We start from the raw sequence: 26,016 nt of genomic DNA, 5'->3' as shown, positions 1-26,016 counted from the left end.
CCACCTGTGTCCCTACCTACCTGTATCTCTACCCCCTCCCCACCTGTATCTCTGTCTTCCTCCACACCTGTGTCTCTACCCCCTCTCCACCTGTGTCCCTACCTGCCTGTATCTCTACCCCCTCCCCGCCTGTATCTCTGTCTTCCTCCACACCTGTGTTTCCACCCCCTCTCCACCTGTGTCCCTACCTACCTGTATCTCTACCCCCTCCCCACCTGTATCTCTGTCTTCCTCCACACCTGTGTCTCTACCCCCTCTCCACCTGTGTCCCTACCTACCTGTATCTCTATCCCCTCCCCACCTGTATCTCTGTCTTCCTCCACACCTGTGTCTCTACCCCCTCTCCACCTGTGTCCCTACCTACCTGTATCTCTACCCCCTCCCCACCTGTATCTCTGTCTTCCTCCACACCTGTGTCTCTACCCCCTCTCCACCTGTGTCCCTACCTACCTGTATCTCTATCCCCTCCCCACCTGTATCTCTGTCTTCCTCCACACCTGTGTCTCTACCCCCTCTCCACCTGTGTCCCTACCTACCTGTATCTCTATCCCCTCCCCCCCCTGTATCTCTGTCTTCCTCCACACCTGTGTCTCTACCCCCTCTCCACCTGTGTCCCTACCTACCTGTATCTCTACCCCCTCCCCACCTGTATCTCTGTCTTCCTCCACACCTGTGTTTCCACCCCCTCTCCACCTGTGTCCCTACCTACCTGTATCTCTACCCCCTCCCCACCTGTATCTCTGTCTTCCTCCACACCTGTGTCTCTACCCCCTCTCCACCTGTGTCCCTACCTACCTGTATCTCTATCCCCTCCCCACCTGTATCTCTGTCTTCCTCCACACCTGTGTCTCTACCCCCTCTCCACCTGTGTCCCTACCTACCTGTATCTCTATCCCCTCCCCCCCCTGTATCTCTGTCTTCCTCCACACCTGTGTCTCTACCCCCTCTCCACCTGTGTCCCTACCTACCTGTATCTCTACCCCCTCCCCACCTGTATCTCTGTCTTCCTCCACACCTGTGTTTCCACCCCCTCTCCACCTGTGTCCCTACCTACCTGTATCTCTACCCCCTCCCCACCTGTATCTCTGTCTTCCTCCACACCTGTGTCTCTACCCCCTCTCCACCTGTGTCCCTACCTACCTGTATCTCTATCCCCTCCCCACCTGTATCTCTGTCTTCCTCCACACCTGTGTTTCCACCCCCTCTCCACCTGTGTGCCTACCTACCTGTATTTCTACCCCCTCCCCCCCTGTATCTCTGCCTTCCTCCACACCTGTTTCTCTGCCCCTCTACACCTGTATATTTGCCTTCCTAATAGGCATTATTAGTTTGGTCGCATACTCCCATATATCGGCCCAGTGCACATGCACAGGGCCCACACTTTGCGTGCGTGGGCATGGAAATACGATCAAATTTCCGAAATACAAACGCCTCTGCCTAATTGACAGGCAGAGGTTTTTGAGAGGTGGTCGGGGTGGCAATGTGGAGTTGTGGGGGCGTGTCATCAGAAACGGAGGTGGGTCAGGCTGTTTTTCGGTGGCAGCAGCGTGACGTCACACGCGGCCACTGTGATGGGGAAAATAGCAGTGGCCCGACTGCCTTCCCTTATTCAGCAATGTAGTTGCAATTGAATTGCGATCACCTCGCTGGTGCCATTAGCATGCTGGGCGGCCTTGCCCTGTGCTGGGCTGCCCCAGCATGTGACTGCTAGCAGCTGCAGGTTTGTTAAATTAGCAAAACTGCCTCTGACGCTGGTAGCCGTTGGCACCGCATGCGCTGTGCAATCTCAGGGTATTTTTCATAAAAAATACCCTGAGAAATGTGATAACCGGATTCACAGGGACAGAGCTTGCTGCATGCGATAATTGATACATGCTTGCGATGTATTTAGTCATCTCGATGCGATTTTGGTCGAATTTATCACATTCCATAGACATTACGGGTTGTGATAAATATGCCCCAGAGGGGAGATGTAGTGATATAGGGAAGAGATGTAATGTGGGGAGGAAGTGCAGTGATGTAGCATGTCACCACACTCCCCTGCCCTCATGGGAAGAAATTCTCTGTGGCGCTAATCACACCCACTGCGCGGCGTGCAATAGGTCCTTCATAGATTTCAGCTCCAGGCCCATGTAGACCTTAATCTGGCATTGCACAAGTCATACATGAATACAGGAAATTAATATGTAACAGAGGAAACTACTATCAGGCTACATCACAGGTGGTCATTCCGAGTTGATCGCTCGCAAGCTGCTTTTAGCAGCTTTGCACACGCTAAGCCGCCGCCTACTGGGAGTGAATCTTAGCATAGTAGATTTGCGAACAAAAGATTAGCAGATTTGCGAATAAACAGTTCTTAGCAGTTTCTGAGTAGCTCGACACTTACTCTGCCACTGCGATCAGTTCAGTCAGTTTCGTTCCTGGTTTGACGTCACAAACACACCCAGCGTTCACCCAGACACTCCCCCGTTTCTCCAGCCACTCCCGTGTTTTTCCCAGAAACGGCAGCGTTTTTTCGCACACGCCCAGAAAACGGCCAGTTTCCGCCCAGAAACACCCACTTCCTGTCAATCACACTACGATCACCAGAACGAAGAAAAAACCTCGTAATGCCGTGAGTAAAATACCTAACTTAATAGCAAATTTACTTGGCGCAGTCGCACTGCGGACATTGCGCATGCGCATTAGCGACTAATCGCTCCGTTGCGAAAAAAAAATAACGAGCGATCAACTCGGAATGACCACCTATATGCTAAATGAAATCTGACATTTCCAGAAGCCATGTATCCAGCCAGTCTCTGCTCTAACACATCTTAGTTCATTTCTTTGTCTTGTGCGGGATAATACCATTGGTGTCTGTTCTAACACCTACCTGCAGGAGATCATTCATCTCCTCTGTAGTGAACAACGATGCATATTCCCCACAGATCAACAGGCTGTTAATGGCATCTAGGCAGCTGTCAGTAGCCAGTTCTTCTGCCTGTCACATATTGTACGTACATAAGACACCATTTGCATTAGTATAATACAGTACAAAAATAGCCTTATTTAAAAGAGCCAAGATGTAGATTACATACACAGGAAAATATAGGCTAGTTTGAAAAGCAATACAATACAAATACAATACAATACAAATACAATACAATACAAATACAATACAAATACAATATAATACAATACAGTTGCAAATTGAACTAATTCTGAGTTATTGTCAGTGTGGTTATTAAACATATAAAAAATGCATTTATCTAGGTATAAGAGTGAGCTCCTGTGAGTACCTCCTGAAAGCTTCTCTCCTTTACAAAGATAGACATGATTCAGACATGTGCAGTAGATATATCCTGGGAATGAGGCCTGGGCACCATTTTGCCAGAGACCGGCACATGCGCAGTAGACTATGAGGTCTATTTACTAAGCCTTGGATGGAGATAAAGTCGCTGGAGATAAAGTAACAGCCTGTGATATGGTAGTTAGGAGTCGATTGGCTGGTACTTTATCTCCAGCTACTTTATCTCCATGCAAGGCTTAGTAAATAGACCCCTCTGGTACAAAGCTAGAGTTTACAGTGCTGCCTCCAGCTGCTGACAGACGCCCGCAAGGACCTGCACAAGAGCCCCCTCTTCTCTTAATCTGCCCCTGCATAAATAGTACTGTGCATGTACTGCGCCATCTTGTCACTGTGTACAGTGTAGTGATGAGCGGGTTCAGTTCCTCGGAAACCGAACCCCCCCAAACTTCACCCATTTTACACGGGTCCGAGGCAGACTCGGATTCTCCCGTATGGCTCGGTTAATCCGAGCGCGCGGAACGTCATCATCCCGCTGTCGGAATCTCGCGAGATTCGGATTCTATGTAAGCAGCCGCGCGTCGCCGCCATTTTCACTCGTGCATTGGAAATGTTAGGGAGAGGACGTGGCTGGCGTCCTCTCCGTTTATTAATAATATTTGTGCTACTGCAGTGCTTATTGCTTAATTGTGGGGACTGGGGAGCAGCTGTATTATATAGGAGGAGTACAGTGCAGAGTTTTGCTGACCAGTGACCACCAGTATACGTTGTCTGCCTGAAAAACACTCCATATCTGTGCTCAGTGTGCTGCATATATCTGTGCTCACACTGCTAAATTGTGGGACTGGGGAGCAGCTGTATTAGGAGGAGTACAGTGCAGAGTTTTGCTGACCAGTGACCACCAGTATACGTTGTCTGCCTGAAAAACACTCCATATCTGTGCTCAGTGTGCTGCATATATCTGTGCTCACACTGCTTAATTGTGGGGACTGGGGAGCAGCTGTATTATATAGGAGGAGTACAGTGCAGAGTTTTGCTGACCAGTGACCACCAGTATACGTTGTCTGCCTGAAAAACACTCCATATCTGTGCTCAGTGTGCTGCATATATCTGTGCTCACACTGCTTAATTGTGGGGACTGGGGAGCAGCTGTATTATATAGGAGGAGTACAGTGCAGAGTTTTGCTGACCAGTGACCACCAGTATACGTTGTCTGCCTGAAAAACACTCCATATCTGTGCTCAGTGTGCTGCATATATCTGTGCTCACACTGCTTAATTGTGGGGACTGGGGACCAGCTGTATTATATAGGAGGAGTACAGTGCAGAGTTTTGCTGACCAGTGACCACCAGTATACGTTGTCTGCCTGAAAAACACTCCATATCTGTGCTCAGTGTGCTGCATATATCTGTGCTCACACTGCTTTATTGTGGGGACTGGGGACCACCAGTATATTATATAGGAGGAGTACAGTGCAGAGTTTTGCTGACAGTGACCACCAGTATACGTTGTCTGCCTGAAAAACACTCCATATCTGTGCTCAGTGTGCTGCATATATCTGTGCTCACACTGCTTTATTGTGGGGACTGGGGACCACCAGTATATTATATAGGAGGAGTACAGTGCAGAGTTTTGCTGACCAGTGACCACCAGTATATATAGCAGTACGGTACGGAAGGCCACTGCTCTACCTACCTCTGTGTCGTCAAGTATACTATCCATCTAGATTCTATACCTGTGGTGCATTTTAGTTTTGCAGTTTGCTGACAGTGACCACCAGTATATATAGCAGTACGGTACGGAAGGCCACTGCTCTACCTACCTCTGTGTCGTCAAGTATACTATCCATCCATACTTGTGGTGCATTTCAGTTGTGCGCAGTATATATAGTAGTGGGCCATTGCTATTGATACTGGCATATAATTCCACACATTAAAAAATGGAGAACAAAAATGTGGAGGGTAAAAATAAGAATTTACTTACCGATAATTCTATTTCTCTGAGTCCGTAGTGGATGCTGGGGTTCCTGAAAGGACCATGGGGAATAGCGGCTCCGCAGGAGACAGGGCACAAAAAGTAAAGCTTTAGGATCAGGTGGTGTGCACTGGCTCCTCCCCCTATGACCCTCCTCCAAGCCAGTTAGGTACTGTGCCCGGACGAGCGTACACAATAAGGGAGGAATTTTGAATCCCGGGTAAGACTCATACCAGCCACACCAATCACACCGTACAACTTGTGATCTAAACCCAGTTAACAGTATGATAACAGCGGAGCCTCTGAAAAGATGGCTCACAACAATAATAACCCGATTTTTGTAACTATGTACAAGTATTGCAGATAATCCGCACTTGGGATGGGCGCCCAGCATCCACTACGGACTCCGAGAAATAGAATTATCGGTAAGTAAATTCTTATTTTCTCTATCGTCCTAGTGGATGCTGGGGTTCCTGAAAGGACCATGGGGATTATACCAAAGCTCCCAAACGGGCGGGAGAGTGCGGATGACTCTGCAGCACCGAATGAGAGAACTCCAGGTCCTCTTTTGCCAGGGTATCAAATTTGTAGAATTTTACAAACGTGTTCTCCCCTGACCACGTAGCTGCTCGGCAGAGTTGTAATGCCGAGACCTCTCGGGCAGCCGCCCAAGATGAGCCCACCTTCCTTGTGGAATGGGCCTTAACAGATTTAGACTGTGGCAGGCCTGCCTCAGAATGTGCAAGTTGAATTGTGTTACAAATCCAACGAGCAATCGACTGCTTAGAAGCAGGCGCACCCAACTTGTTGGGTGCATACAGTATAAACAGCGAGTCAGATTTTCTGACTCCAGCTGTCCTGGAACATATTTTCAGGGCCCTGACAACTTCTAGCAACTTGGAGTCCTCCAAGTCCCTAGTAGGTGCAAGGCACCACAATAAGCTGGTTCAGGTGAAACACTGACACCACCTTAGGGAGAGAACTGGGGACGAGTCCGCAGCTCTGCCCTGTCCGAATGGACAAACAGATATGGGCTTTTTTGAGAAAAAACCACCAATTTGACACTCGCCTGGTCCAGGCCAGGGCCAAGAGCATGGTCACTTTTTATGTGAGATGCTTCAAATCCACATATTTGACTGGTTTTAAACCAATGTGATTTGAGGAATCCCAGAACTACGTTGAGATCCCACAGTGCCACTGGAGGCACAAAAAGGGGTTTGTATATGCAATACTCCCTTGACAAACTTCTGGACTTCAGGAACTGAAGCCAATTCTTTCTGGAAGAAAATTTACAGGGCCGAATTTGAACCTTAATGGACCCCAATTTGAGGCCCATAGACACTCCTGTTTGCAGGAAATGCAGGAAACGACCGAGTTGAAATTTCTTTGTGGGGCCTTCCTGGCCTCACACCACGCAACATATTTTCGCCACACGTGGAGATAATGTTGTGCGGTCACCTCCTTTCTGGCTTTGACCAGGGTAGGAATGACCTCTTCCGGAATGCCTTTTTCCCTTAGGATCCGGCTTTCCATCGCCATGCCGACAAACGCAGCTGCGGTAAGTCTTGGAACAGACATGGTACTTGCTGAAGCAAGTCCCTTCTTAGCGGCAGAGGCCATAAGACCTCTGTAAGCATCTCTTGAAGTTCCGGGTACCAAGTCCTTCTTGGCCAATCCGGAGCCATGAGTATAGTTCTTACTCCTCTACGTCTTATAATTCTCAGCACCTTAGGTATGAGAAGCAGAGGAGGGAACACATACACCGACTGGTACACCCACGGTGTTACCAGAACGTCCACATCTATTGCCTGAGGGTCTCTTGACCTGGCGCAATACCTGTCCCGTTTTTTGTTCAGACGGGACGCCATCATGTCCACCTTTGGTATTTCCCAACGGTTTACAATCATGTGGAAAAAACTTCTCAATGAAGTTTCCACTCTCCCGGGTGGAGGTCGTGCTGAGGAAGTCTGCTTCCCAGTTTCCATTCCCGGGATGAAACACTGCTGACAGTGTTATCACATGATTTTCCGCCCAGCGAAAAGTCCTTGCAGTTTCTGCGATTGCCCTCCTGCTTCTTGTGTCGCCCTGTCTGTTTACGTGGGCGACTGCCGTGATGTTTTTCCCACTGGATCAATACCGGCTGACCTTGAAGCAGAGGTCTTGCTAAGCTTAGAGCATTATAAATTTACCCTTAGCTCCAGTATATTTATGTGGAGAAAAGTCTCCATACTTGATCACACTCCCTGGAAATTTTTCCCTTGTGTGACTGCTCCCCAGCCTCTCGGGCTGGGCTCCGTGGTCACCAGCATCCAATCCTGAATGCCGAATCTGCTGCCCTCTAGAAGATGAGCACTCTATAACCACCACAGGAGAGACACCCTTGTCCTTGGATATTGGGTTATCCGCTGATGCATCTGAAGATGCGATCCGGACCATTTGTCCAGCAGATCCCACTGAAAAGTTCTTACGTGAAATCTGCCGAATGGAATTGCTTCGTAGGAAGCCACCATTTTTACCAGGACCCTTGTGCAATGATGCACTGTTTTTAGGAGGTTCCTGACTTGCTTGGATAACTCCCTGGCTTTCTCTTCCGGGAGAAACACCTTTTTCTGGACTGTGTCCAGAATCATCCCTAGGCACAGCAGACGTGTCGTCGGGATCAGCTGCGATTTTGGAATATTTAGAATCCACCCGTGCTGATTGTAGCAGTACCCGAGATAGTGCTACTCCGACCTCCAACTGTTCCATGGACTATGCCCCTATCAGGAGATCGTCCAAGTAAGGGATAATTAAGACGCCTTTTCTTCGAAGAAGAATCATCAATTCGGCCATTACCTTGGTAAAGACCCCGGGGTGCCGTGGACAATCCAAACGGCAGCGTCTGAAACTGATAGTGACAGTTCTGCACCACGAACCTGAGGTACCCTTAGTGAGAAGGGCAAATTTGGGACATAGAGGTAAGCATCCCTGATGTCCCGGGACACTATATAGTCCCCTTCTTCCTGGTTCGTTATCACTGCTCTGAGTGACTTCATCTTAATTTGAACCTTTGTAAGTGTTCAAAAAAAAAATTTTTTAGAATAAGTCTCACCTAGCCTTCTGGCTTCAGTACCACAATATAGTGTGGAATAATACCCCTTTTCTGTAGTAGGAGGGGTAATTTAATTATCACCTGCTGGGAATACAGCTTGTGAATTTTTTCCCATACTACCTCCTTGTCGGAGGGAGACCTTGGTAAAGCAGACTTCAGGAGCCTGTGAAGGGGAAACGTCTCGACATTCCCATCTGTACCCCCGGGATACTACTTGTAGGATCCAGGGTTCCTGTACGGTCTCAGCGCCATGCTGAGAACTTGTCAGACGCGGTGGAACGCTTCTGTTCCTGGGAATGGGCTGCCTGCTGCAGTCTTCTTCCCTTTCCTCTATCCCTGGGCAGATATGATCTTATAGGGACGAGAGGACTGAGGCTGAAAAGACGGTGTCTTTTTCTGCAGAGATGTGACTTAGGGTAAAAAACGGTGGATTTTCCAGCAGTTGCCGTGACCACCAGGTCCGATGGACCGACCCCAAATAACTCCTCTTCCTTTATACGGCCCTACTGTGCCGTTTGGAATCTGCATCACCTGACCACTGTCGTGTCCATAACATCTTCTGGCAGTTATGGACATCGCGTTTATTCATGATGCCAGAGTGCAAATATCCCTCTGTGCATCTCGCATATATAGAAATGCATCTCTATAGTCAATAAAATACTGTCCCTGTCAAGGGTATCAATATTTTTAGTCAGGGAATCCGACCAAGCCACCCTAGCTCTGCACATCCAGGCTGAGGCGATCGCTGGCCGCAGTATAACACCAGTATGTGTGTATATACTTTTTATTATATTTTCCAGCCTTTCAGCTGGTCCTTGAGGACGGCCCTATCTATAGACGGTACCGCCACTTGTTTTGATAAGCGTGTGAGCGCCTTATCCACCTTAAGAGGTGTTTCCCAACGCGCCCTAACTTCTGGCGGGAAAGGGTATACAGCCCATAATTTTCTATCGGGGGGAACCCACGCATCATCACACACTTTATTTAATTTATCTGATTCAGGAAAAACTATGGTAGTTTTTTCACATCCCACATAATACCCTCTTTTGTGGTACTTGTAGTATCAGAAATACGTAACACCTCCTTCATTGCCTTTAACGTGTGGCCCTAATAAGGAAAACGTTTGTTTATTCACCGTCGACACTGGATTCAGTGTCCCTGTCTGTGTCTGTGTCGACCGACTAAAGTAAACGGGCGTTTTAAAACCCCTGACGGTGTTTTTGAGACGTCTGGACCGTACTAATTGTTTGTCGGCCGTCTCATGTCGTCAACCGACCTTGCAGCGTGTTGACATTATCACGTAATTTCCTAAATAAGCCATCCATTCCGGTGTCGACTCCCTAGAGAGTGACATCACCATTACAGGCAATTGCTCCGCCTCCTCACCAACATCGTCCTCCTACCTGTCGACACACACGTACCGACACACAGCACACACACAGGGAATGCTCTGATAGAGGACAGGACCCACTAGCCCTTTGGAGAGACAGAGGGAGAGTTTGCCAGCACACACCAAAAACGCTATAATTATATAGGGACAACCTTATATAAGTGTTTTCCCTTATAGCATCTTTTTATATATAAGCATATCGCCAAATTAGTGCCCCCCCTCTCTGTTTTAACCCTGTTTCTGTAGTGCAGTGCAGGGGAGAGCCTGGGAGCCTTCCCTCCAGCCTTTCTGTGAGGGAAAATGGCGCTGTGTGCTGAGGAGATAGGCCCCGCCCCTTTTTCGGCGGCCTCGTCTCCCGCTCTTAACGGATTCTGGCAGGGGTTAAATATCTCCATATAGCCTCCGGAGGCTATATGTGAGGTATTTTTAGCCAAAATAGGTATTCATTTGCCTCCCAGGGCGCCCCCCTCCCAGCGCCCTGCACCCTCAGTGACTGCCGTGTGAAGTGTGCTGAGAGGAAAATGGCGCACAGCTGCAGTGCTGTGCGCTACCTTTAGAAGACTGAGGAGTCTTCTGCCGCCGATTCTGGACCTCTTCTTACTTCAGCATCTGCAAGGGGGCCGGCGGCAAGGCTCCGGTGACCATCCAGGCTGTACCTGTGATCGTCCCTCTGGAGCTGATGTCCAGTAGCCAAGAAGCCAATCCATCCTGCACGCAGGTGAGTTCACTTCTTCTCCCCTAAGTCCCTCGTTGCAGTGATCCTGTTGCCAGCAGGACTCACTGTAAAATAAAAAACCTAAGCTAAACTTTCCTAAGCAGCTCTTTAGGAGAGCCACCTAGATTGCACCCTTCTCGGCCGGGCACAAAAATCTAACTGGCTTGGAGGAGGGTCATAGGGGGAGGAGCCAGTGCACACCACCTGATCCTAAAGCTTTACTTTTTGTGCCCTGTCTCCTGCGGAGCCGCTATTCCCCATGGTCCTTTCAGGAACCCCAGCATCCACTAGGACGATAGAGAAATAGGGAAAGATAAAGATCCACTTCCACCTCGTGCTGAAGCTGCTGCCACTAGTCATGGCCAAGACGATGAAATGCCATCAACGTCGTCTGCCAAGGCCGATGCCCAATGTCATAGTAGAGAGCATGTAAAATCCAAAAAACAAAAGTTCAGTAAAATGACCCAAAAATCAAAATTAAAAACGTCTGAGGAGAAGCATAAACTTGCCAATATGCCATTTACGACACAGAGTGGCAAGGAACGGCTGAGGCCCTGGCCTATGTTCATGGCTAGTGGTTCAGCTTCACATGAGGATGGAAGCACTCATCCTCTCGCTAGAAAACTGCAGTGCCACTCCTAGATGGGCCAGGTGTTTGTGTCGGCCACTTGTGTCGCTTAGCTTAGTCACACAGCGACCTTGGTGCGCCTCTTTTTTTCTTTGCATCATGTGCTGTTTGGGGACTATTTTTTTGAAGTGCTATCCTGTCTGACACTGCAGTGCCACTCCTAGATGGGCCAGGTGTTTGTGTCGGCCACTTGTGTCGCTTAGCTTAGTCACACAGCGACCTTGGTGCTCCTCTTTTTTTCTTTGCATCATGTGCTGCTTGGGGACTATTTTTTTGAAGTGCCATCCTGTCTGACACTGCAGTGCCACTCCTAGATGGGCCAAGTGTTTGTGTCGGCCACTTGTGTCGCTTAGCTTAGTCACACAGCGACCTTGGTGCGCCTCTTTTTTTCTTTGCATCATGTGCTGTTTGGGGACTATTTTTTTGAAGTGCTATCCTGTCTGACACTGCAGTGCCACTCCTAGATGGGCCAGGTGTTTGTGTCGGCCACTTGTGTCGCTTAGCTTAGTCACACAGCGACCTTGGTGCGCCTCTTTTTTTCTTTGCATCATGTGCTGTTTGGGGACTATTTTTTTGAAGTGCCATCCTGTCTAACACTGCAGTGCCACTCCTAGATGGGCCAGGTGTTTGTGTCGGCCACTTGGGTCGCTTAGCTTAGTCACACAGCGACCTTGGTGCGCCTCTTTTTTCTTTGCATCATGTGCTGTTTGGGGACAATTTTTTTGAAGTGCCATGCTGCCTGACACTGCAGTGCCACTCCTAGATGGGCCAGGTGTTTGTGTCGGCCACTTGTGTCGCTTAGCTTAGCCATCCAGCGACCTCTGTGCAAATTTTAGGACTAAAAATAATATTGTGAGGTGTGAGGTGTTCAGAATAGACTGAAAATGAGTGGAAATTATGGTTATTGAGGTTAATAATACTATGGGTTCAAAATGACCCCCAAATTCTATGATTTAAGCTGTTTTTGAGGGTTTTTTGTAAAAAACACCCGAATCCAAAACACACCCGAATCCGACAAAAAAATTTCAGGGAGGTTTTGCCAAAACGCGTCCGAATCCAAAACACGGCCGCGGAACCGAATCCAAAACCAAAACACAAAACCCGAAAAATTTCCGGTGCACATCACTAGTACAGTGACATAGTAGTAGATATGTGCGGCGGACACTTTTCGTGTTTTGTGTTTTGTTTTGGATCTGGATCCCCTCTCGTGTTTTAGATCTGGATTGGTTTTGCCAAAACCACCCTTTTGGGTTTTGGTTTTGGATCTGGATGATTTTTGAAAAAACATAAAAACAGCTAAAATCACAGAATTTGGGGGTAATTTTGATCCTACGGTATTATTAACCTCAATAACATTCATTTTCACTCATTTCAAGTCTATTCTGTAAACCTCACCTGTTTTTAGGCCAAAAGGATGTACCGAGGCCGCTGGATGAGTAAGCTAAGCGACACAAGTGGGCGGCACAAACACCTGGCCCATCTAGGAGTGGCACTTCAGTTGCAGACAGGATGGCAGTTTTAAAAAACAGGCCCCAAAGAGCACATAATGCAAAGAAAAAAAAGAGGTGCAAGATGGAACTGTTTTGGACCCTACCACCCACCCATATGCTGTTTAAACAGGATATGCAGTTTATTAAACCCATCATTTCAGCGACAGGTGGTCCCGCTGGAAAAAGCTCGCCAAGTTCTCTGAATCATAGCTAGCTACAAAAATACCACCTCCATATTTGATGAATTTTCACATTATGAGAAGAGGCAAGAGGAAGAGGACAGTGTCAAGAAGGTGATTAAAAACGCAATCAGGAACAAGACACAGGCTTTCACCTCCACTCCTATATTGGTGTAGAATAGAAAGGACTTCAACCAAGCAAATATATAATTACTAATTACCACATTACTGGACAAACTGAAAAACTAGGGGCCAAAGCCCCCAAATTGTACCCCCTTCTTCATGTTCAGGGATTAAGATAATCTCGGATTGAATGCTGTGATGCAAATCAACTGGTGTATACCACAGGATCAAAATTGGATATTTTCCCCTCCATGAAGTCTGGAGACTTATTTTGAGAAAATCTCGTGGGTTTCTTTTTTTTACATTTTTTTCATTGCATTTTTATTTACATCTTTTGTGGCAGATGCCTTATTTTTGTTTTTCACAGCTCCCAGTTACACGCATGTGAGCATACCTGTGTGTCCCAGTTACACGCATGCGAGCATACCTGTGTCTTGTTTATTTTTCTTCATATTTTATTTTTAAATAAAGCAGCCCCTAAGATGTTTTATCAGCCTCTCCTGAGCAGCCCCGGGTGGGGCAAGTTGAGTTAAAATGGGTTTAGTAAAGTACTAAGCACAACTGTGCAGTGATTTTTTTTTTATTGAACCCCTTCCCTAGTGGAGCTTACCACTCTACAGTCGAAACTCATTTCATACTATAAGTAGGACTGTGAAGCAATGCTAACCTCTGTGCCCACAGCATGCCTCAGTCTGGCAAGCCAGACATCTTTCTGGCTGTAAACCACCATGAGACTCCATACTGGGCCTTATTCAGTTTTTACCTCACAGGAGCTCCTGGCCCATCTAATGCTGCAGTGCAATGGAAAGCTGATGCAATGCAAGATCACTAAAACGCTGTTCTTCTAACACCGCGAGGACTTGCAATAACCCTACGCAGCCCTTAGAAAAAGAAGATCCCTGTACAACAAATGTGCATCTTCCAAATAAATAATCCCAAAATGTGGAACATCAATAATAAATCAAAATTAAGGTTGACTAACTGGAGCCATTCATTTGAGTGAGTTCCTAACATTAAATAATTGAGAAGAATCTCTCTTTAATGCTCCGGCAGAAAATCTCACTTTTACCTCTCCAGCAGTTGCGCTAGATTATGATTCAGTCTCTTCTAATTGACACTGACTTGGGCCACAAATGTGGTCTCCCCCCACTTTATGAATAGTTTCCATTTCCAACTTTGCGGCTATTTTTCACAAATCTGTTTGTGATGTTGAAGCTTGTTTCATATCTGCTCTAGGCTTTAATTTAAACCTATTATCAAGAACAGCAGTACCCCTGGAATTATACAGCAGCACCCCTGGACTTATACAACATAGGCAGCACCCCTGGAGTATTACACAGCACAGCAGATAGGTAACAGCACCCCTGGACATAAACGGCAGTGGGGCAGCACCCCTGGACTGATAGGGCAGAGGGGCAGCACCCCTGGAATGATGTGGCAAAGACAAGACGTTAAAGATGGAATTGTCTTTGGGCCCCCCAACCCACCCTTATGTTGTATAAACAGGACATGCACACTAACAAACCAATAATTTCAGCGTCAAAGTCTGCCATACGAATGTGGCTAAAATGATTGTTTGTTTGGGCCCCCACCAAAAAAAAGCAATTAATCTCTCCTTGCACAAACTGGCTCTACAGTGGCAAGATGCCGTCCTCATCCTGAAATCCCCCCCTTCCTTCAGTGTTTACATCCTCATCCTCACAGTAAAATAATATTCAAACAAAACCACATCATTTGGGTGTCAGTGGACTGTTTATGTTATTACCCAAAGTTTCTGAACTTGACAATGACTTATGATGAATGCGCTGCAGGGGACGTATAAGGGAGGATGTTCCTAGTTGGTTAACATCCTTACCCCTACTTATTATGGATTGACAAAGGCAACAGATGGTTTTACACCTGTTGTCCGGATCTGTGGAGAAATAATTCCACACCGAAGAGACTTTTTTGGTATTTTGCCCAGGCATGACAATGGGCTTTTTCATTCCATGGCCAACAACTGTCTCCACTGGTGCCTTATTCAAACAAACTACATCACCATCAGAATCCTCATAATCAACTTCCTCCGCAGCGCCAGCTACAACCATATCCTCCTCATCCTGGTGCACTTCTACAGTGACATCCTCAATCTCAATATCAGCAACTGGACTGGTGGTGCTCCTCCCGGCACTTGCAGAGGGTGTGCAAATGGTGGTAGGAGCCTCCTCTTCCCATACAGTCTTGGGAAGGTCAGGCCTAGACATCGTAACCGTGAACAGTGCCAGCACCCCTGTATTTTCACAACACCCCTGTAATTTTACAAAATACAAGACAAGGCCAGTTTACATTTATTTTCACTGCACCCCTGTATTTTACAGCATACAGGGCCAGTGTACTTTTATTTTAACAACAGCACCCCTGAATTTTTACAGCATACAGGGCCAGTATAATATTTAGACAGCAGCACCCCTGTATTTTTACAGCATACAGGACAAGTGTGCTTTTATTTTAACAACTGCACTCCTGAATTTTTACAGCATACGGGGCCAGTGTAATATTTAAACAGCAGCACCCCTTTATATTTAAGGCATACAGGACCAGTGTGCTTTTATTTTAACTGCACCTCTGATTTTTAACAGCATACAGGGCCGGTGTAATATTTAAACAGCAGCACCCCTGTACTTTTACAGCATACAGGACCAGTGTGCTTTTATTTTAACAACTGCACCCCTGAATTTTTACAGCATACAGGGCCAGTGTAATATTTAAACAGCAGCACCCCTGTATATTTACAGCATACAGGACCAGTGTGCTTTTATTTTAACTGCACCTCTGATTTTTATCAGCATACAGGGCCGGTGTAATATTTAAACAGCAGCACCCCTGTATTTTTACAGCATACAGGACCAGTGTGCTTTTATTTTAACAACTGCACCCCTGAATTTTTACAGCATACAGGGCCAGTGTAATATTTAAACAGCAGCACCTCTGTATTTTTACAGTATACAGGACCAGTGTGCTCTTATTTTAACAACTGCACCCCTGAATTTTTACAGCATACAGGGCCAGTGTAATATTTAAACAGCAGCACCCCTGTATTTTTACAGCATACAGGACCAGTGTGCTTTTATTTTAACAACAGCACCCATGAATTTTTACATCATACAGGGCCAGTGTAATATTTAAACAGTAGCACCCCTGTATTTTATACAGCATACAGGACCAGTGTGCTTTTTAACAACTGCACCCATGAATAATTTTTACAGCATACAGGACCAGTGTACTTTTATTTTAATAGCAGCACCCCTGTTTTTTTTACAGCATACAGGACCAGTGTACATTGATTTTCACTGCACCCCAGAATTATTACAGCAAACAAGACAGGGTCAGTGTACATTGATTTTACTGCACCCCTGAATTTTTGCAGCATACAAGACAGGGCCAGTGTACACTGATTTTACTGCACCCCATAATTTTTGCAGCCTACAAGACAGGGCCAGTGTACATTTATTTTACTGCACCCTAGAATTCTTACAGCATAGAAGACAGGGCCAGTGTACATTTATTTTACTGCACCCCAGAAATTTTGCAGCGTACAAGACAGGGCCAGTGTATATTTATTTTACTGCACCCTAGAATTATTACAGCATACAAGACAGGTCCAGTGTACATTCATTTTTCTGCACCCCAGAATTTTTGCAGCATACAAGACTGGGCCAATGTACATTTATTTTAACAACAGCACCCCTGAATTTTTACAGCATAGAAGACAGGGCCAGCACCCCTGTCTTCTTCTGTACCAGTGACAGCCAGGACAGCACCCCTACCATCACAGTGACAGGACAGCACCCCTAGAGAGCACACACTTACCCCACCCGAAGCCACCACCCACAGAGAGAGTCAGCGGTCTGTCTCCATCACTCTCAAAGTCCGTAGTGAAAATGGTGGCAACGTGTGGCTCCTTATATGGAATCCAAAACCTGTGAGAATCCGACAGCGGGATGATGACGTTTTGCCTCGTTCTGGTTTCCGAGTCTTGAGTGAAGTCCAGAGCCGGACTTGGATTCTGGCTCGGAACGGGATGTTCGGGGGAGTTTGGTTCTCTGAGAACCGAACCCACTCATCTCTACATAGTAGGAGACAAATGTCTCCCCCTTAGCTCCAGAGAGATTATGCTTTTTACCTGCTTTTACCAATGTTCTCGCAACCCTGCACCACTACCAATTACATGTACAGACACCAGCTGGTGACCTGCTTCATGCTATATCCAGTGTCCAGCTGTACTGGATTCAGTATGATTTACCAGAGGCTGGAATGCCGGCTGTCAATATACAGTACCATTAGGGGCATCCCGGCCACCAGTATGCCGGCAGCGTGGCAAGTGCAAAAAAGTCCTCTTGCGGGCTTGCTGCACTTGCCACGCTCTATAGGTGTTGTGGACACCCACAAGTGGGAATAGTGCTGTAGCGCCGGTATTCCGGCTGGCGGCATTGCCAGCTGGTGTGATTCCGGCGTCGTCAATGCCGGCAAATTAAACGTATCCCGCTATACCTACTATCCTCAGCAAACCACTTCCTGGTTAAGCCACTGGACTGTTAATTGTGAGTATTATACAAGTCCAGTGGTAGTAGCGATGCATGCAGCAAAGTACCGATGTTCATACTGCGCATGTACAATATGGGTCTAAGACGATGATTGCACTATGGCATCAGACTGTCAGTGACTGATACTCTGATGCCATGTGGGGGTGGGGAGGGGCAAGGCCAGGATCCCCTGGCCTCTTTGTTGTGGCTGCAGAAGCCAGCTTGCGTGACCCCATGGGTCACGCATTTGGCTGATGGTGTCACAGGTGATCCGAAACTGAGTCTCGGATCAGTAATGCATGCGCTGCATTACCATATTAGTGCTATCTCTGCTGCTTCCATGTAACTCTGTCCACATCTGAATCAGGTACAATGTCAGGACACATTCCTGGTGAATACTGTACATACCTCTGCCATACCACCGCATGTATACACATATTTCCAACATTTATTTGGCATTATATGATATGTTCCACTTCATTAAATGTTACTTTGTAAAGAGAATTTGCTCAGTTGCCCAGAGAAAAAGAACAGACACTAAGAATATATTATACACAGAATTGTGCTGTGCAGTTTGTCAGGACTGAGAAATAGGGACTTTTGTAGGTATCAACATTTCCTGGAACAAATCTTTAAAACCTTGGACTGTCACTGGGACAATGGTAAAATATGGATACCTGAAAAATGGTACATTCCATAGCTGCCAACCGTTTTCTCTAACACCCTACAGCTGACACATGGCTTCGTCAGCATTATTTCTAAATTCGTTTAACAGCCAGTTTAGTATTGCTTGCTTCTCAGTGAGTACAATGTGTGACATATGCAGCAAAGCTGCCATATAACATATGGCTAGCTGTCTATAAGCTTCTTTATAAGCTTCGGCTTTGAGCAGTGTCTGGGGGAACAGAGAAACCGTAACATAATCCAGATGCTTTGTATTAAATTCACTCAAAGGCTCTCTGGAAAACCATTTGTGTTTTTTCACATTTCCATGATTATTATCTCGCAATACAAAGAGTCAGCCATAAAATATATACAAACAGCTGTAAATTTCACTTGCCAACAATATGCAGCAAAATATTAACAGGATGTAAAATATATACTTAATTAATTAATAATAATAAAAAAAATCTAGTTTCATTTAAAAGAAAAACTCAGCCTAAAACATAATTCGCATTATGGGGGTCATTCTGACCCGAGTGCACACTGCAGTTTATCGCAGCGCAGCGACTGGGTCAGAACTGCGCATGGCGCCGGTGCATGCCAGACGGCCGAAGGCCGTCCCTGAGCTATGATCGCCTCTGCCTGATTGACAGGCAGAGGCGGTCGCTGGGGAGGGGGGTGCGGAACGGCGGTGTTTGGCCACCGTTTCGAGGGCACGGTCCAGCCAACACAGGCTTGGTCGGACCGTGCGGGTGGCGGGCCGCAGCGGCTGCGTGATGTCACCCGCACCCGCTGCGGGCAGGAGAGCATGGAACTAGATATTTAAATGACAGTAAAGTTGGGGTGTGCTCCTTTAGGCAGGAGGAGTGGGTCCAGGTTTAGCATTAGCCCCCAGGGGCAATGGTGCTGAGCTGTTAGATCACTGGCAGATTACATGGAGCCTGTAAGTGTGGTTGGGAGATGAGAGCACACCATAATTACCTTACTAACCTGTGAGGGAGAGGTCAGTGGGCAGTGCCAGGGTGACACAAGTCACATCATTCTAGCCCAGCAATCCTATTGCACAATTCCGCAAAGCAGGGGACAAGGCCAGGATGATGAGATTCTCTGCACCACTCCCCACATTCTGCCCAGTTCAGTAGGAAGAGAGTAGGATGCGGGAGGGTGACTTGCTCTCCTTGGAGTCCTAGGAAACGTCTCATACGTTGGGAGTCTCATGGACAATCCTGGGTAGTAGGCAATTATGCAGCACAAAAAGACTAACAGGGGTCATCTTTCTAATGCATTTTCTAGTATGCAAGATAGCATGCTGATTAATATTGGCATCCATATGGGACAATGAAGATGTATGAGGAATATTGAGGAGGCTTTAAGGTGATTTATTTCTGCTTTTGCTGGCAGGTTTCACCACAGACCAGCTTCCCACAAATGGCTGCACAAAAGTCTGCTTGGGTTTACGTCACAAATGTAAATCTATGAATTAATAATTTCAGGTTTTTTAAAACGGCGGACCTGATTCTCAGTTGCGCGCAAAAGCAAACGCAGCAGTGTTTGTTGGTGTTTGCACGTGAGCGAGGTTATGTAAATAACCTACAGACTCCTTCCCTTGTGTACATCCGTGCAGCCCAATATGCAAGGACTGAGATGCCCACTATCAGCACCTGTGCACGCTGATTAATGAGTCCTTATCAGTGACATGCGGTGGGGTGAGGCAGGTGAGGCAGAGCCTTTCCTGTCATACTTATGTTTAAACCAGAGATTTGACTGAATAAAGTATATGAAAAATACTGATAATATGTTTGAAATATCTTCTTTGCATTATTCTAATAATTTTTATAGCTAAAACTCTGGAGTAACAAGTCTATGGCAGGTGAGGCAGTGCCTCCTTCCTATCTTTTCCACACATCTCTCATCAAAACTCACCAAATTTCCAGGCATTTATAATGCTGCTCCTTTGTATAATGCCCAGATATACCATTTGGCTCATATATTGCATGTAAATCTGGCTCTGGGGTTAGCCAGTGCCTCCCGAGCCATTTACCTCACCGCACGTCCCTGGTCCTTATACACTACTGTTGGTCGCACCATCACAACTTGCGCCAGCCCACTGGAAGGTGTAGTTTCTCCGTCTGATTACAGCCTCCTACCCTTGTATTAATACGCACGCGACACTCCCATAATATGCCCTAATGGACATTCATAACAGACATGCAGTTTATTTCACACATTTTAGTGTTTTTGTCAATGTAAATTATAGGAGAAAGTTTAAAAAACAAGCCTGTAGCAGCCCCTGCTGTACACATTAGAAATTGCACTGCACCAGAAAATGTGGATTAGTTTTCTATACAGTATATACAGTACATACAGTATATAAAGAGGTGAGTAGTTATTCACTTCGATCAGCGGGTACATCAGTTTGGGATTCAGTCTTTAGGTCGACAGTAAGTAGGTCGGCACTGTCTAGGTCGACCACTATTGGTCAACAGTAAGTAGGTCAACATGGTTTCTAGGTCGACAGGGACTCTAGGTCGACATGTTCTAGGTCGACATATCAAAAGTTCAACATGAGTTTTAAAAAAAATCTTCATTTTTTTTTACTTTTTCATACTTTACGATCCATGTGGACTACAATTGGGAACAAGGCACCTTGCCTGAAGCATGACGAGAGAAGCGAGCCATGCGAGGTGACACGTGCACTAACAAGGGTTCCTGGTCACTGTATGGAGAAAAGTACACCAAAAAATGTAAAAAAACTCATGTCGACCCTTTCTCATGTCGCACTAGTATATGTGGACCTAGAAACATGAGAGTCCCTGTCGACCTAGAAACATGTCGACTTACTGTCAACCAATAGTGGTCGACCTAGATACTGTCGACCTAAGTCTAATCTACCTAACATACCACAACACATCAATTTAGGGTGTCAGAAGTCAATAGTATATGGTATGAAGATACACGGCAGTCCAATGCTTGTAGAAAATTACCCAAGTGGCCCTCTGGGTCATGTGACATGTCTCACTGCTTAAGCACATATTACACAAACTTCTCACTGTAGCAAGATTAGGCTGCCAGTGAGGGGAAGAAAATCAACAGGGTTTTTCTTGGAGCTCATAAAGGAGTTCTGCCATGTAACCCTTCTAACGAGTGATGTGCTGCATGTGTGCAGCCTATACAAAAACACGTCCTTATACTGTATATCTAATGGAAAGACACAGAGACATACAGTATCATGTGGCAGAAAATAACTATTTATTTATACACATTATAGAGAAAAACTTTATGGTGGCAATAAAAAAAGATGTCTAGAATCAGTGCAGCCTACATGCGTTGCTGGCGGGATCCAATCAGGATCCCAGCGTTCAGGATCCCGAAAGTCAGACACTGCTCGAAATCCCGACGTCGGGATCCAAACATGTATCTAAATGCTGTTATCGGGCCTTCAAATGGCCGAATCCTGAATGAACAACTGCCAGGATTCCGCACTGGTTAGCCGCTTGTGTGGGGGGGGGGGGTTAGGTTTAGACTGCATGGGGTGTGGTAGGGTTAAACTTTGGGGGAAGGGAGGGCTTGGGTCAGGCTGTGTGGTGGGAGGGTTAGGTTGTCGGGGAGAGAAGAAGGTTAGGTTTAGCCTGCAGGGGGGGGGGGGGGGGTAAAGCCCCATACACACTAGACAAGAAAGTGAAAGATCTCGCTCAGAAGGGCTGATCTGAGCGAGAGCTTTCACAATCTCGTCCAGTGTGTACACTCAATATCATTAACGATGCACGCTCCAGTGCATTGTTAACGACCCCCTCCCTCGTCTAAACGTACAGACGAGGGAGGTCCTCGTTAACGACAGCCATGCTGCAGGTTAGGATCAGGCTGCAGGCTGCAGGTAACGTGGGTTAGGGAGATTACGGATTAGGGATAGTACACTTACCATCTAGGTTTCAGGATCCTGAGCATTGGAATGCTGCTGTTGGTATTCTGCCTGCCGGCATCCCAAGCGCCGGAGTCACAATACTATCCAATTGCTGGCAGATACTGCCAAGGGTGCCATACAACAAAAACAAGCACAACACGAAGGGTATCCACCTCAACCTTTTAACTTGAATACCCACACCTGAGGTTGAGGACAGTGCACTTGAAGTTGAAATTAAACTATTGCACTTAGGTTGATGATCTGCCATTCTCAAAATAGCCAACATTAAGAAGAACTAACACATTTCCAAAAAAATTTGTAAAGGTAGGGTGGGGAAGGTACACAAATCACAGAGGTTTTGGCTTAACAGCCAGAGCCTTATAAAAGCTACCACAAGATACTCCCTCTATAACCTACTTGGCTACCAGGCACACATGACCTGTGCGTTATTAATAGTGTTATAACAACTGTTACCAAATGTTAACAGAGAAAAAGTAAAAACCATGATATTAATTTATAGAATATATTGTAAATGCTACACTGCATGATCTTTCAGAAGTAAACTATTTAACAAGATTTTGTTGGTAGTATTCTTAGTAAAGAAAAGAGCGTGCCATTGCAATGTTTCTTTCATGAACAGCATTAATAGGTTTGGAACATGGCCTGGTCTATACCGGTGATTCAGACATTAACATAAAAAGACTGAAAACAATGACTTTTTGTTTCGACCCCGATTAATGCATTCTGTATTTGTGACTAATAACCTAATAGCAGACAAGTGAGTTGTCCTTTTATCCGGACTGTAATCATACCAGGATTGCTCATAGCAGTCACTGATAAATGCTATGGTAACAGAGCTCAGTCATTTCTAAAAACAAGTCAGCCAATTGTTCCTTTCAAAGCATCACAGTGGCTGCAATAAGGATGATAATTAAGATAATTAAGGATAATTGTAATTAAACCCTTGTCTGACAACATCATATTATAACATTTCAATTGAATGGATGAAATGGACAATGCTTTTGATGTTCTATGTTCTCATCAAGTATAATTTACCTGAAGTCCTTATCAACGTTTGCTACTCAACCCTGGAGGCCATAGCATGGACACTGTAAACTTACAGTTAAGAGAATGGCTGTTGGTCTTCCATCCACAGCTGAGATCTGGAGAGCTGATTTCAGACTGTTGATTAAGTTGTTGTGCCCAGATGTATCCACCACATGCAGTGGTATGTTAGCCACGTAGAGTGCTAGCTTCACTAGGGTAGAGAGGTGGGATCCTACACATCCAACCAACAAAGCATTTCCACTACAATTACAATGAATATTAATATAAGTAACAATGAGAGACATTTATGGAAATAGGTGTATACAAAAACAAAACAGTCGTCTATTTCTTGGCAACCACCCAGACATTTTCTTTCATTTTTGAAGTTTGAGACAAAATAACACAATCTTATTAGTGGCTATGAGTTACAGTGACTTTATTCAGTGAAACTATAATGCCACGAATGATGAAAAATACACATATTAACTATAATACAAATAGATATAAATGGACAAGCATAGGTTTACAGGTGGGCACACATTTGCCGATAAAGTAAACGACATCGCTCATTTTGCCCTTCCTGAGCGACGTCGTTTACCATATCGACTAGTGTGTACGCTGCCCAACGATGAGCGATGCGCGGCCCCGCGGGTCGTTAATGACCTTCGCTAGCGGCCGTGCATGCAGCTCGATTTGGACTATCGTCCAGAAACTGCATGCATGGCCCGGCTGCGGCGTGACATTACTGAGCGATATTGTTTACATATCGTTCAGTGTGTACGCACTGCCAATGACCGCCCCGTCAGGGAAGGGAACACACTAGGCGACAGCACTTACAGAGCACATCGCCCGACTGGCCATGTAAATCTGGAAACTGAAGAACTACATACTGTACAGTATGTGCCAAACGTAGGAGCCCTATACTGACAGTACTTAGCTTGCATGCCCCAAGCCTTCTCTCCAGGAATACAGCACATGCAACAAGTGCAAGTTGCAGTATGTTTAACATGAAATCCAACCACATTGCACTGAACATGCACAGTAAAGCAAACTGGGGTAAGGGGGGAGTGGGGGTGCACCTTGCTCTTAGACTTGCATCTGACTCTATATACTGCACTTAGGCCCTATAGGTGGCAGGAAAAAGAGTGTGTCAAAGATACTTTACCCATTCTCACAAGACAAGACTCTGTGTATACGGATTATTTGCATTACAGCGTTCTCTGATAATTCAATATGGAGCTTTTGGTGCCCAAGCTCCTCATTGTAATGCTGCAGAATGGTCTTCAGGAAATTTTGCGCATCATCCAATTTGTCGAGAGATTGCAGCGAAACCTAGGGGCATGTAGGCAGTATAAGTAGTCATCACAACATTGCATACAATGCACACAGGACACTGTGGGATGTTACCTTGATACTTCTGTTATCTGTACTGGGATGATGAGAAAACTTCATTTCCAGTGGAAATGTTGTAAATATTCTTTGGAGGGAAGATGTCTCTATGTCTGGAAAATACTGATCACAGAAAAAGAAACTACAATGTGTATTGGATTTTTCACTAATCAATACCACTATCTCTAGTAAAAACCAATAAACTACTTCCCGTCATAGCACATCCTGATATAGCAAAGTGCCTCAACCTCTTATTTGTTGTTTCAGACTCCCACCCCCCCATGTGGGTGGTAAATTAATACATGTTTCTCATCAGCACCTGCCCCTGTGGAGCTTACTATCTATATTACCCACCACATTTTGTCAGAATCCAATTAACCTACTAGTATGTCTTTGGATTGTGTTAGGAAACTAATGTACCCAGAGGAAACTAATGCAAGCATGGGAAGAATATATAAACTCCACACAGATAGGGCCTTGGTGGTTATCCAACTCAAAACATCAGTGCTGTGAGGACGTAATGTTAAAAACTATGTCTACTGTGTTGTCCATGCTAATTGGTGTATGAGTGGGTGGGACAACCAGAAGATGTCTGAGATTGTGCCTTCTGATTGGTCCCCCACTACCACACCCTACTGGCAGACAATTGTGAATGTTTTTCCATTTCTATTTTACAAAATAGAGGAGTCCCAGAAAAATGGTTGTATGGGACAGCCCTCAGGGGAAGATGCAGGTTAGTAATACGTAACAATCAGGTGGTAATACAGCTTTAAATAACAATTGTTTCTATAAGTGTTCCATGATGCCAGGGCTGCCTATGCTTAAATATCAGATCATCCAATGTATACCTCTTTGATTGTTTTGGTAAGTTCTGAGGTGAACCAATTGATGTCAGCACGTCGGCACAGCCTGTCAAGTATAGCACAATGGATTTCATGCTGCCAGTATGATACAACAATGCTACGGTCTTCACGATCTTCATTTGGTAGCTTCCGAAGAGACTGCAAAACAACCAAAGCTTCTATGTGATCTCATGGTTTATAAACTATAATAGCACTTTCTGATGTCATTTCTATGTAAGAAATTGTACAGTATACAAGATAGGCATGAGACGTGGTCCTTTTGTCACTATGGCCCTGAGTGTTTTGGTCATGATAAACGCATGTCATATGTCACTGTTTGATACACGTTAGATACCGCAAAGTAGTTACAGTATGATGCTGTATGTTTCTGGCAAGTGGGGAAGGACTACTCCATTTTATGTGTGCTTCCCATAGACATTATCATGCTCTCTGTCCATTACATTTCCAATGTAGAACACATCTGGGAACACGCAATATTCATTTGGTTTCCGTAAAACGTGCACAAATTTCCAAAAATTGTAGTTCCAACAAGTTTGCTAAATCATACTCAACCAGCTGATTATTGTTCAGTGTAGGGGTACATTTGGAAACTTCCCCGAAAACTGAACTACTTCTGTATATAAAAATAAAAATTAATAAAAGTGGTTACCCCGAAATCAGGAGGGAAACCAGCATGGGCTCCCTCTGCATTCAGGGATCGTCGCCCCCCCCCCCC

The 26,016-nt window shown here is 45.7% G+C and overlaps 1 protein-coding gene across 1 annotated transcript in view; it reads right to left on the bottom strand.

Annotated features, from left to right (window-relative positions):
• The window catches only part of LOC134910927 (uncharacterized), a 455,362-nt gene that overhangs the window by 105,313 nt on the left and 324,033 nt on the right, over positions 1–26,016 (bottom strand). Inside the window, exons 64-68 of the mRNA XM_063919317.1 lie at positions 25,287–25,439; positions 24,457–24,561; positions 24,215–24,381; positions 23,124–23,310; positions 2,873–2,980 (exon numbers count right to left, since the gene is read on the bottom strand). Of these exons, the coding sequence (XP_063775387.1) occupies positions 2,873–2,980; positions 23,124–23,310; positions 24,215–24,381; positions 24,457–24,561; positions 25,287–25,439 (720 nt within the window). The remainder of the gene's footprint in view (positions 1–2,872; positions 2,981–23,123; positions 23,311–24,214; positions 24,382–24,456; positions 24,562–25,286; positions 25,440–26,016) is intronic.

This window comes from Pseudophryne corroboree, chromosome 4, assembly GCF_028390025.1.
Source record: "Pseudophryne corroboree isolate aPseCor3 chromosome 4, aPseCor3.hap2, whole genome shotgun sequence".
NCBI classification, from domain to species: domain Eukaryota; kingdom Metazoa; phylum Chordata; class Amphibia; order Anura; family Myobatrachidae; genus Pseudophryne; species Pseudophryne corroboree.
The sequence above is the reverse complement of the archived record's forward strand: the minus strand, read 5'-3'. Positions and strand labels throughout refer to the sequence as shown.